The 12,954-nt window shown below is 48.8% G+C and overlaps 1 protein-coding gene across 1 annotated transcript; it reads right to left on the bottom strand.

Moving 5' to 3' along the window:
* Positions 1 to 5,292: 5,292 nt before the first annotated feature.
* LOC135997599 (basic proline-rich protein-like) lies at positions 5,293 to 7,341 on the bottom strand. The gene has a single exon (XM_065650302.1). It carries the CDS (start codon positions 7,339 to 7,341, stop codon positions 5,293 to 5,295), a length of 2,049 nt encoding a protein of 682 aa, XP_065506374.1.
* Positions 7,342 to 12,954: the final 5,613 nt, after the last annotated feature.

Genomic DNA, 12,954 nt, shown 5'->3' with positions numbered 1-12,954 from the left:
TAATACATTAAAGAAAAGTTGAAAGCCAGTAATTTGCAGAACATAAAGTTTTATACCAAAATACGTTTTTTGTCATTTATAAAGCGATTGAAGGCCTTGAAGCAAAGGTGCACTATCAGTGGGATCGGAGCCTCTGTGTGCTGATCGGCAGCTTTCTGCTTGTCTCGCGATGATTTCCCACCTATGTGGACCAAACTTGCTAAACACACTGCGTTTTGTTATTTCCTTTATTTCAGTGTAAATTCCAGCCCCTTGAGAGCAACGCGTTCCAGTTATTGTTTTTCACAGCTCACCAGTGTTATTCAACCTTGATTTCTTCCCTGAAAACAAAGCCCAATTCAGATGGGCACGCAGATCTGGTACGGATATTTGATTTCCCTGAGCTCTAAGGATGCTTTGAGTAGCCTCAGCTGAGATCCAGGACTAGACTATACGAAACTTGGCACTAAACCTATAAGAAAGGACTGTTGATCATTATTCCTGCTTCAAGCTTGTTTTTCCCTGCAGAACAGAGGCACAAATAGGGTGTGAGGCTGTTTAATCGTTATGGCCCTCCCTGAAAACACTTGGCATCATTTAGGAGGCAGCAAGGACCAGGGACTGCTCCAGGTAGTTGGGATGGATGAGGGCACTTTGGGGAGCATGGAGAAGGGGTTTTACCTGCACACTTCAGTTACAGAGATTAATATAAATGAGGCCAGGTTGTGTCCTGGCTAGCAAATTATTGTGCTGATGTTGCCTGGCCAGATATCTTCTGGAAGAGCTGATTTCTGTCCCATAAATAGGGAATTCCAGGAGCTGAGGGTGATGCAGGTTGTGATATGGAGCTGCTGAAGCTGGTGGGTACCTGGCACCCAGCCTGGGTAGGGCAGACATGCCAGGCTGTACTTTAAGCACTTCTCTAAAGCTCTGTAAATGCTCGCTTTCAGCTCAAATGCCTGAAAGTTGGTAAAGTTACGAGCAATTGAAACCGATGGGTAGCAATACAGAGGAGAGGTGTGTCGCAGCTGAGGTTGTCATCAGCAATTTTATGACATCTTTCAAGTTTCCCCTCAGTAAAGATGTATGAAAATGTTGATACTTACCCTGCTGGCAGTCTTTTTCCCGCTCGGAGCTGTGGCGTGGCAGTGAGGAAGAGCTGTGATTGAGCTGGGCAGGAGAATTGCAGCTAATCTGAGGGAGTGTTCCCACCGCAGCGGGAATTTGTAAGTTCTGTAAATCATGCAAATGTCATCTCCCTGCTTAGCAATCATCTCTGTAACGTGGCCAAGCAAGAGAGTAGCAGTCTCCATTACCCCACTCCGAGAGCCTAAGGTTATATGATATTCATGGGAAAACCTGCTTGAAACTCTAACAAGCCAGTTAGTTATCAGCTGCAGCATTAGATACGACGAAAGGGGGTGGGAGTGTGGAGAGGGCTCATCAGGGGATATATGAAGCCTTGATTTTTCATCTCTTGTTTTTTAAATAAAGCTCTTGCCTTTGGAGCATGCATAACACACATTCCTTACAGAAGTATTTTATTTGTGGGGATGAATGTAGCTCAAACCAGGGAGAACAACAATTGGACTTTCCCCTGTGGCAGATGCAGTTTATACCCTGCACAAGCACCTTCAAAAAAGTTTGGAGAGCTGGTTTGGGACTCGAGAAATCCTGGTGCTGACAGGGTTGTTTGCTCAACTGAGTGGGGAAATGGCTGTGGCTCTGCACAGCACCTGCCTCAGTAGGACCCTGGTTTTGGTGATGACCTGTAGACTGTGCTGCGATGGAAATAATAATCACATTATTACAGGCTGAAAATGCAGCAGTGCTTGGAAGACTGAGAGCTTCAGGCAGCTCCTGCTGTGTGTATTTGCCCTCAAAGGCAGGGCAAAGTTAACAAGGGTATAAAAAAGGGGGGAGCTGTGACTAATCCAGTTATGTGCACACACACAAAACAGCAATTAATTTGCTTCTTGGGTTGATGAGCCCTTGGGGCTTGACCAAGCAAAGGGTAGACACCTATAGCACAGGGCTTTATGGCCAAGTGAGGGCTGTGGGAAGCCCCTCTCTTGTCAATCAAATCAGTTAATTTATATAATTTCTAGGCAGCACCTTGGGGCAGTGTCAAGTGCAGTGTAATTACTACTGTGATTGGTGTTGCTGACTTTGGTTGTTAAATGTTAATGCAACATATTAAGCTATGTTTGCCTACAGGCAAAGTCCTGCCTACCTGATATCTCCTTGACTTTGCTCTCTGGGATTGTTTTCAAAACTATTTGGTGACTGGGAGCTCTGGAGGATTTGGAGGTGGTATCGGATGTGCTGGGGCACCACAACTAAATGGCTGGAGACAAGAATCAGGGTGGTAAGGCTGTCACCTCCACCAAATCCCAGGCGAAGAAGTGTGGATGCCATGCAGGAGGGTGAATCCAGGTAAAGGGATAAAACCAGAGACTGGGCACTTTGGCAGGAATTGGCCGCTTCTGCAGGGACTGCACACTTTTTCTCCATCCCTTGTTTCACTGAATTCCTGCTGCAACGCCCTCTGGGGTGACAGCAAATGCTCCTTTTAATTAACTTCCTTGCTCCCTTTCTTTAGAATTCAAAACCCTTTTTTGTGCAGTAGGCTGAGAACCAGTCAAGAGCCATTTGATTCTTCCAGTTTGTGTTCAAGTGGGTAAAACACCAGCCAGAGAGGCCAAGAAGCTCTTGCATGAGCACACTGTCTCTCTACTGCTCGTATTGCCAAACCTCCAGAGGATGGGTTCGTGCCTACACCGTCGCACATACAGAGATGCTCAAATCTCACAGAGGGGCTCTGAGTGCAATTATAACAGTTCAGAAATTCAGATTTTCCACCTGAAACAAAGTTTTTCAGAGCTACTGGGAGCACTGTGCCCTCTCCAGAGCTGGTTCGATGGGCTCAGCGAGGGCGCCTGGTCCAGCACCCCCATCCCGTCCGGGTTTTTGGGTCACTGCTGTGATCTGTGAGCAGAACAAGGGATGTCCTGAGAAATCCCCTCTGGAAATATGCTCAAAAGCCTGGTTGGGATGATGCTGGCCACGTCACTGTGCCCAAGGGATACAAGCAGGCTGTCATTTCCAGGACATGAGGGGGTTTGCTACTTTTCTTGTTCTGCAGATAAATGCATAGCAGTGTGACCTGCATTTTTCCTGGCACTACATTCATTTAATTTTTAACCTTTTCTGAATGTGTATCGCATACTTGGAGCTGAGAAAGTTGTTTTGCTGGAGGAACCTGGTGCTTGACTGTGCAAAAGCAAACACCACGGGAGCGATTTTCCCTTCTAGTGTCTGAATATATTGAAAGCAGAAAGGAAAAAGGGTGTGAATTTAAATGAAGGGAAGAGAAATTAACCCACCAGTCACTACAGAATCTGCCGGCTTCACGGCTTCTCATCCATCCTGAGCTGTCGGACCAACAGGTGCCCAATTTTAAAAATTGCCTAGTCTTTCTCCAGCAGACACAACACAGCTAAATAAATACAGCAGTGGGATGACGATAGCTCTTCTGCAGCTTAGCAGTGCTCTAATGCAATTTGAGAGGCTAGCAGGTATGGCTTGAACATAGTTTTGATGGGAAGAGGAGAAAAATCCATTATGCAGTGCCTTATATATATTCCTCAGACTGGAAAGACCTTGATTGCATAGACAGTAAAGCTCTGCTCCTGCAGAGAATGACATGCAGGAAAATTTGTGCCTTCATTGGCAGCTCTGAATGCTGTCTGTCTGGGTCGAATGATCTATCTAGATAAACTATCCATTTTCTTCTATAGCTTCAGCATTGTAGCATATGAACATCCATTAACAATGACAATAATAATTTCATTTTAAATTCCAGTAGGCCTATAGTTATGTCAGAGACTGGTGTTTCCAGCACGGTACAAAGATGGCTAGATAGGCAGATGGGTTGATGGATATTCAGTTATGATCAAATAAAGCTGATATGTAATATTTATTTCTCACAGAGCAATTCTATAAAGAGTTGATTGAAAAAGGAGGGAGAGTTTTACCACCTAGAAAACTCATCCCCTTTCATTGAAATGCAGAAATTGCTTCTCTTTCTTCCTCCTAAAAAAACCCCAGATTTCATGGCTTTTGAAAGTTTACTACACCTAGGTTTGAAAATTGCTCTTGTTAAGGCTATTCCCTAACAACACGGATTTTTCAGGGAAATAGTGGAATAGTGGATTCCAGGGAAGATAGGAATCTTCTTCTCCAATTTTAGCCGTGCAAACATCTAATCAAAGCTGGGTGTTGCTAGAGAAGGAAGATTAAAAACCACATCCCCAGGACAGATGCCTCCCTTTCTCCATCCAGGACACCTCGTCCTCTGATCCACCTCCTCCCGCTGCCACCTGGACACCAGGAACACTCTGCCGAAATTGCGCAAAGATGTGGTTCGGGGTGAGGTTAGAAGGACTCGACCGCTTTTCGCAATGACATTTAGGATCTCCCCTTTAGGTGACTTTCCTTTCCTCTGCTGCTCCTTCCCCCTCTGCTGGTGACCGGGCTGCAGATAAAAACTCACTGCACAGGCAGGAACACTTTGCCTAAAAGGTGGAAAAGTGCACCCAGCCGAGGCCAAACTTCCAGGGGAGGGACCCTGCCCAAATGAAACCCTCTGCAGTGGAAATGACAGTTCTCAGGAGAGCAGCTTTTAGTCAAAATCAAAGCAAGAACAGTGAAAAAACCTGGCGCTTGCTGGAGCCAGCCAGCAGGTAGAAACTGAGGAAACTTGTATTTTAGGAACATGGTTGGTAATTTTGTCAGTTAATTAACCATTGCCTTTAATAGGCTTGTTGTGTCACCACTTGACTCACACAAATTGTCTCATTGACATTACCGGGTCTGGCTGCACGGTGTGCTGTTCCTTGTGCGGATTCGGCCCTATCAAATGTGGCTCCGGGCTGTAATTCTGCTTCTTCCTTACAAACACAGGTCCCTGCAGTATTGACAAGGCTCATTAGGGCATGTGGATAATGGGACATTTTTATCCACAATAATTAAGTAATTATTACATGCAATATAGAGAGGGGTCAGTTGTACCCAGCCTGCTTCCATTTACATTGTAGCAAAGAAAAAGGAAATACTTCTGTGTACTTTCTTTTTTTTGAGAGACAGGTCCATTCAAATATCGTTTATTATTTATTGCTTGCTTTGTCACTTTGGTGCAAAATTAACACTATTAATATCAAGGTCTCAGAAAAAAAAAAGGCATCGTAAGTGTAATTTTATTTCGAGGTTGAGACAAACACTCTCCTGTCATCAGGAGTGAAGGATCCATCTTTAACCTTCAGCAGAGGCTGTTGCTCCCGTGTGGCTGGGACTGGGGTGATCCCAGTGTTGGGGTGATCCCGGGGTGGGGTGATCCCGGGGCTGGGGTGATCCCGGAGTGGGGTGATCCCGGGGCTGGGGTGATCCCAGGGCGGGGTGATCCCGGCGTTGGGGTGATCCCGGGGCGGGGTGATCCCGGGGCTGGGGTGATCCCGGTGTTGGGGTGATCCCGGTGTTGGGGTGATCCTGGGGTTGGGGTGATCCCGGGGCTGGGGTGATCCCGGGGCAGGGTGATCCCGGCGTTGGGGTGATCCCAGGGCTGGGGTGATCCCGGTGTTGGGGTGATCCCGGGGTGGGGTGATCCCGGGGCTGGGGTGATCCCAGGGCGGGGTGATCCCGGCGTTGGGGTGATCCCGGGGCAGGGTGATCCCGGGGCTGGGGTGATCCCGGTGTTGGGGTGATCCCGGCGTTGGGGTGATCCCGGTGATGGGGTGATCCCGGGGTGGGGTGATCCCGGGGTGGGGTGATCCCAGGGTGGGGTGATCCCGGCGTTGGGGTGATCCCGGGGCGGGGTGATCCCGGGGCTGGGGTGATCCCGGTGTTGGGGTGATCCCGGTGTTGGGGTGATCCTGGGGTTGGGGTGATCCCGGGGCTGGGGTGATCCCGGTGTTGGGGTGATCCTGGGGTTGGGGTGATCCCGGGGCTGGGGTGATCCCGGGGCAGGGTGATCCCGGCGTTGGGGTGATCCCAGGGCTGGGGTGATCCCGGTGTTGGGGTGATCCCGGGGTGGGGTGATCCCGGGGCTGGGGTGATCCCAGGGCGGGGTGATCCCGGCGTTGGGGTGATCCCGGGGCGGGGTGATCCCGGGGCTGGGGTGATCCCGGTGTTGGGGTGATCCCGGCGTTGGGGTGATCCCGGTGATGGGGTGATCCCGGGGTGGGGTGATCCCGGGGTGGGGTGATCCCAGGGTGGGGTGATCCCGGCGTTGGGGTGATCCCGGGGCGGGGTGATCCCGGGGCTGGGGTGATCCCGGTGTTGGGGTGATCCCGGTGTTGGGGTGATCCTGGGGTTGGGGTGATCCCGGGGCTGGGGTGATCCCGGTGTTGGGGTGATCCTGGGGTTGGGGTGATCCCGGGGCTGGGGTGATCCCGGGGCAGGGTGATCCCGGCGTTGGGGTGATCCCGGGGCTGGGGTGATCCCGGTGTTGGGGTGATCCCGGGGTGGGGTGATCCCGGGGCTGGGGTGATCCCAGGGCGGGGTGATCCCGGCGTTGGGGTGATCCCGGGGCGGGGTGATCCCGGGGCTGGGGTGATCCCGGTGTTGGGGTGATCCCGGCGTTGGGGTGATCCCGGTGATGGGGTGATCCCGGGGTGGGGTGATCCCGGGGCTGGGGTGATCCCGGGGTGGGGTGATCCCGGGGTGGGGTGATCCCGGTGTTGGGGTGATCCCGGGGTGGGGTGATCCCGGCGTTGGGGTGATCCCGGTGATGGGGTGATCCCGGGGTGGGGTGATCCCGGGGCTGGGGTGATCCCGGGGTGGGGTGATCCCGGGGTGGGGTGATCCCGGTGTTGGGGTGATCCCGGGGTGGGGTGATCCCGGGGCTGGGGTGATCCCGGGGCGGGGTGATCCCGGCGTTGGGGTGATCCCGGGGCTGGGGTGATCCCGGGGCGGGGTGATCCCGGCGTTGGGGTGATCCCGGGGCGGGGTGATCCCGGGGCTGGGGTGATCCCGGTGTTGGGGTGATCCCGGTGTTGGGGTGATCCTGGGGTTGGGGTGATCCCGGGGCTGGGGTGATCCCGGGGTGGGGTGATCCCTGTGTTGGGGTGATCCCGGGGTTGGGGTGATCCCGGGGCGGGGTGATCCCGGGGCGGGGCTGCTGGGCTGAGCGCTGGGCCAGCCGGGGGTCCCCACTCCCATCCAGACCTCAGGAGCCTCCGGGGTGCGTTCGGCAGCTTCGATCTCCCTCTTGTGGCTGAACACCACGGGCACGGGCTGCGCGGCCGGATTGCACCTCAGAGGCTTCGGGGATGTGGGCCGGGGGCTGCAAGGACTCACCCTCATTGGCTAAATCCCCGGAGAAAGGGGCTTTTAAGGTTAATTACAAGGTAAGAATACACAATTTATAAATTCTTTCACCCCACTGAGAACTTATGGAAAAGTATTTCACTGGGATTTGTGAATTTGAAGCCCCACTTCAGAGCAGGCTGTTTATATTTATGCATGAAAGGTTTCGGGCATGCTATAAGAAGTAAATAACTTATCTGGCACTGTGTTCTTTTCCATAGACACAAAGAGAAAAAATATGTGTTTGCAAAACATCTATTTACAGCCTAGGAGACCTTTTATTTCAGTTTTAGGAAACGCACACAAATGACATTTCCATGGAGGGAGGCAGAGGACACGCACGGGGGGGCACTTGGGCTATAACGCTCCCACTTGAAGGGCAAGATTTTAAATGTCTAAATTAGAGAAATTTCAGTAGCTAAATCATCTGAGCTGGTCTCCCTCAGCTCCTCGAGTAGGGAGCAGAGAGAAACAGGCAGCTCCAGAGAGTGATCCATCACATCCTGGGACAGATGTCAAAAATGGGGTAGATGAATCGTGTTCTCACAGCACTTTTTTCAGCAAGACAACATGTAAAATTCCCAGATTAGGGTGGATGTATCCCATGGGTACCAAAGTGAGAGGCTTTTAGTGCAAATAAAAGAGCCCCCAGGCACGTTCGGGGACGCAGGACACAGAAGTGAGGGTGGCAACCTCCGTTTTCCATTCAGCGCCTTCACTGCTCTTACGTTTGCTGAATATTAAGTGACTGAGATTTTTATTTCTTCTACCTTTTCCCAGCAGTTGCAGACCCCAGCACCTTGTCCAGCAGATATTGTCTATTATAATGAACTTAGCCTTCTGCTAACTTAGCCTTCTCCTCATGGCAGAGCACTCTGTCGTTTTTAGTGGTAGAGCAAAGCGTCAAACTCACCACCAAGCACAAGAAAATATACAGGCTTCTGTGTAATTCTTTTCCCACAAATGAGGCAAGAAGATTGCAAATAGGTGCTAGCACTAGCAAGTGAGCTCTTTCCACCCCTCGCGTTACTTGGATCCTCATGACTACGGGGAAACCACAGGTTAAAGCACAGAAGGGTTTGCTGCAGATGTGTGCACTGTCGTGTAAGAGCTGGTTTGTCTTTTAGCTGCAAAGAGACCTCCTGGACATGAGGAAGGAATTGTTGCCCTGAGGGTGGTAAGAGCCTGGCCCGGGTTCCCAGAGAGGTGGTGGCTGAACCATCCCTGGAGACACCCCAGGCCAGGCTGGACGGGGCTCTGAGCAACCTGAGCTGGTGCAGATGTCCCTGCTCATGGCAGGGGGCACTGGGGGGCTGGGAAGGGCCCTGCAACACAAACCATTCCATGATACTGTGATTTCAGCACTTGATTTCTTCTTGGTATGTTCTGAGAAGCTGGAGCTGCCTTGCAATTAGTTATTAGTAATACTCTCCACCTGACACCAAAGGCGTCCCCTCCCAGCAGTGCTGGCTGCAGAGGCATCCAAGGCATTAACAGCCACAAAATGCCTCAGTTCGGGCTCTTGAAGTTGTCTCTAAGCACAGAGCAAACCTCTCAACTCCCAGGAGAATATAAACAAGTGCTGGACTATAAAAGCAAGTGCCAGATATCTAAGATAAGGATAAGTTGAGTCTTGCAGATGCTGAATGTAGCTGGTTTGGAAGCACATAAGGAGCTCCGAAAGACCCAAGGATTCTGGCCGTAACCCCTGGTTTACCTGCAACAGGACCATGTTCAGCGGTGGTGTAAAGGTCTCGCTGTGGCAATTGGACAGCTGAATTTGTCCCACAGGCAGCAATCTCCTGCAATGAGTGAGTCTCAGCGCTTTCATTTCCCTGATGCCCCTGCTGACCGACCTCTCTCTCTCCAGGATTTCGCTCTGCAGAGACACAGGTATAGTAATAATTCTGTCATCTCTCCCAATAATAGCCTTGAACGGGTCTAGTGCTGGCTCATCTCTGCCTGGCTGGTGACATTTCCATGAGTCTTGAGTGTACCTAAGCTGGATATATGACCTCCCTCCCACACGTTCATAAGCTCTCGCTGAGTTTTGCCAGCTAGCTATGCTGCATATCCCTGAAATGATCCAGTCCATTATAAAACCTTTAAAATGTTCTAATGGAGATATAACAGCCCCAAGATCTCACTGTGTTCCTGGACTGCATGCTCAGGCTTATCGCCAGTCACTCCTTGCTCTGACCATCAGGCTAAACGAGGAGGACAGAGATTAGGAGAAGAATTAAAGAAAGGTATTTTTCTTTCCTCTTTTCTACACAGTTTATTTGAATCCCTAAGGTGAGGGGGAGAGGGACAGGTCAGAAAAAGACAGTCTTCAAGGTCACCTCTCATGAGTAAACTTCAGCAGACGAGGAGGCATAAAGCTAATTGAGTGACTGTTTAAGAAGCTTCTGTCGCCCCTCATGCTTGCAAAGAAATTGCATTAAATTGTTAAAGCATCTTTGCCACACAAGATGCTATTAAGCTGCATTTTGCTCTGCTACCTAATCTGCTGCAGAGGCACGAATGACAATGGGCCCTGCAGCTGCAGTCCTGGGGGGATGCGGAGGTGCCAGTGTCACAGTCCTGTGAAAGCTGAGCAGAGAGGGCTCTGAAATGGATCCCGTGGGACATTCAGACGCTGGGTGAACTTTTGGTGCTGTCAGGGCTTGCACTTACCCTCCTGCACAGCAATACTCGTATGCCAAACTGGATCTTATTCCTGTGGGTCCTGTGCTGCGGTGATCTTGGGTTTCTTCTTTTTAAATCATTATTTTAAGCATCATGATCCCATGGGCTCAAAGCTACATATTTCCTTGTAAGGGATGCACGGTTCTTATAGATACATGACATCCAGGCAGTCTGGGCTCAAATAATTGGATCTCTTGACAGGCTCGATTAGAAATGCTGCCTCCTGCCTGATGAAGGAGCTGAAGATGGTGGTGCTGCAGACAACCCACTTTTCAAGATGATGCCCAGTTTGCCATGTCCTGGCTCAGGCTCTGTCTGTACTGTCTGACAATATTGGTTCTTTGCTGTGTTCCAGCTACAAGGAATATCTCCAGATTTCTCCTTCTCTGATTTCCAGGCAGGGGCATGTGCTAGTCCATTTTAATTTCTCCATTTAATTTGCACCTCAAGGGTTTCCATCACAGTTGTTTCCAGTTGATGCCTTTGTTATTTCAGTCACGTGCAAGTTATTAGTTTTGAACAGGTCAGAAGTCTGTCAGAAATGAAAATGTCTTTATTTGTGAGCGTGGTACAAGCTATATGACACAAACCCTTCCTTTGATTACTTTTCCATGGCTGTTGTGGGGCTGCTCGGCAGCTCGGAGGATTAGAAGATGGCATCAGAACTCATTCAGATATAAATGACTTTAATATGCTTTGACACGCACCTCGGTAAATAAGCCTGGTGTGTTGCCAAGGTGATGCTCCTTTGTTGCTATGACTATATCAAATAGCCATGGTTACTTCGTACCGGTTCCACTTGGAGAGACCTATTTTTGAAATGTCCTTTTAATAACTTGTGACACTAATAGAGTGATAGGAATTCTGGGCATGAATAGGATTTGTGTGATACACGCCGTGAGCTGTTGCCATTAGCATATGCTGAAGGCTTTTCTGTAGGAGAAACTACTCCGGCCCCAGCATCACCTCTGCTGATGGCTCTTGAGTCCCACCAGTGATGGATTTGGCCCTTATCACCTACTGCTTCCTTTCAACCATATCCAGGCTAGATATATCTTGGCTATTCTTTTACCTAATTTTAATTTAGTTGTGCAATGAAAGGCATGTTTGCTTCTTTTTTTTATTTCCAAGGGTTGTGCACATTCAGAGACATAAGTCAGAGCAATTATCTTGCATTTAAATACACTTCTTTTCTTACATTAGCAGACAAAGGTAGTAATTGGTATAATATCCTCAGTAGCCAGAAGTTAATAAAGCCTGGCTGACTTCAAAATGTGGTTTTATCTCAGGTCGTTTTGCCTGAACTTTGCAATTCTGGTGAAACGTATGGTCAGAGAGCAGTTGACATGATTTTTTTCTTTGCAGTTGTGACTCACACAACATTGCAACTTAATTATCTTGTTCAATTGAGTCCTGACTTTTATATTCTAATACTTATGGACTATTCATATGGTACATCAAAACACATAACCTGGACACCCACAGGATCACACCAGCCTTTCTCGTGGCCATTTCCAGGATCTCAGAGCCAACTCGTGATTGCTGAGCACACTCTGGGATTTTCCTCCTTGCTCAGCTCTGGCTTAGGGTAGAAATTCCAGTTCTCTGCCTCCTTTATGCTATTAAATTGCATTCCATTTCTATTACTGCATTTTTCAAAGCCATCCAATGTATTTCTAATTCCAAGAAGCGGCAGTAGGACTCATTTTCTTGCTGTCCATGGGTTTGAATTAGACCGATTGAGGGAACCAGTTCTGAAACACAGCTGGGTAAGATCAGTTGTATTTGGTACTGTCACCGTGATCTCTTTACAGCGTAAATGATGAAACATGCATGTTGGAATGAGGGAGTGTGAATTTGTCCATGCTCCACAAAGTTATGGCATATGGCTATAGTGACATAAGCCAGTTTATGTCTGTAAAAGATTGATTTTAAATTGATTCATTCCTATCACAATACTTTTTTCTTTTTTAAATGTAGAAGAGCCTTTGTGTGTCTAACTGTCCCTGAACTGAAATGGCTAGAGGGATTGCGTTCAAATCATCCATTAAAAACAATCTCTTGGCAGAGACCAAGCATGAAAAATTCAGTCCAAAAGATGAAAGGTTCAGAAAATGTTAGGAGTTCATGGAAAGAAGGGATTTTTAAGGGTTTGCAACCTATACTAGAGTTGCCATAAGCAATATGTACACTAACACATATAGGGCCAAAGCTCCCATCAGCTTTAAAGGAAACTGGATTAAAGTTTTCAGCCTAAAGCCTCATGACTAATCATCCATGCAAGTAACCCAGAAGGCCACAGGATCCTTCGAGTGGCTGTTTTTCTTCAGAGATAGCTGCTGCTGGAAACTCCCTGGGTGAATTCCTTAGCTCAGGTGGCAGAAATGGGAGTCCTGAATGGGAAAGAGCTGATGTTCCATCCCCACAGAAAATCCAGATGGAGAAGTGCTGCCTTTCCCCCGTCATGGGAGCGAGCAGCGCTGTGGAAGATGCTGTACGTGATTTTAAGCTGCATCCCTACCAGAGGTCCTGCTGGATGGCATGAACAGGGCGGAGAGCTGCTTTCAGAAAGCCCAGCCATCAGGAAAGAAAAAGAGGTTACAACAATTAATAAATGTTATTTATAAAGCACTTCCCCCACCAAGAGCCTTTTGGGAGCAGCATGAACCATCAAAATAAAATCCAATTATAAAAGCCAATCACAATTAAATTGTTCATATCCCTCCATGGGAGTCCTGTCTCAATCAGTCACTCCGTCTCTCTCCTATGGCCATGCTGCAGAGGAGGTTCTACTCATTTGTTTGTGGCATCAACAAGAGAATCCTCATTATCTGCATATTATAAAGCTGTATGGGCTAATGTATTGAGATTAATATGAAATAATTAGCTCTGATGAAAGTTATACCTCACTCGGAACAGCTG

This window comes from Caloenas nicobarica, chromosome 23, assembly GCF_036013445.1.
Source record: "Caloenas nicobarica isolate bCalNic1 chromosome 23, bCalNic1.hap1, whole genome shotgun sequence".
In the NCBI taxonomy this organism is placed as follows: domain Eukaryota; kingdom Metazoa; phylum Chordata; class Aves; order Columbiformes; family Columbidae; genus Caloenas; species Caloenas nicobarica.
The sequence above is the reverse complement of the archived record's forward strand: the minus strand, read 5'-3'. Positions and strand labels throughout refer to the sequence as shown.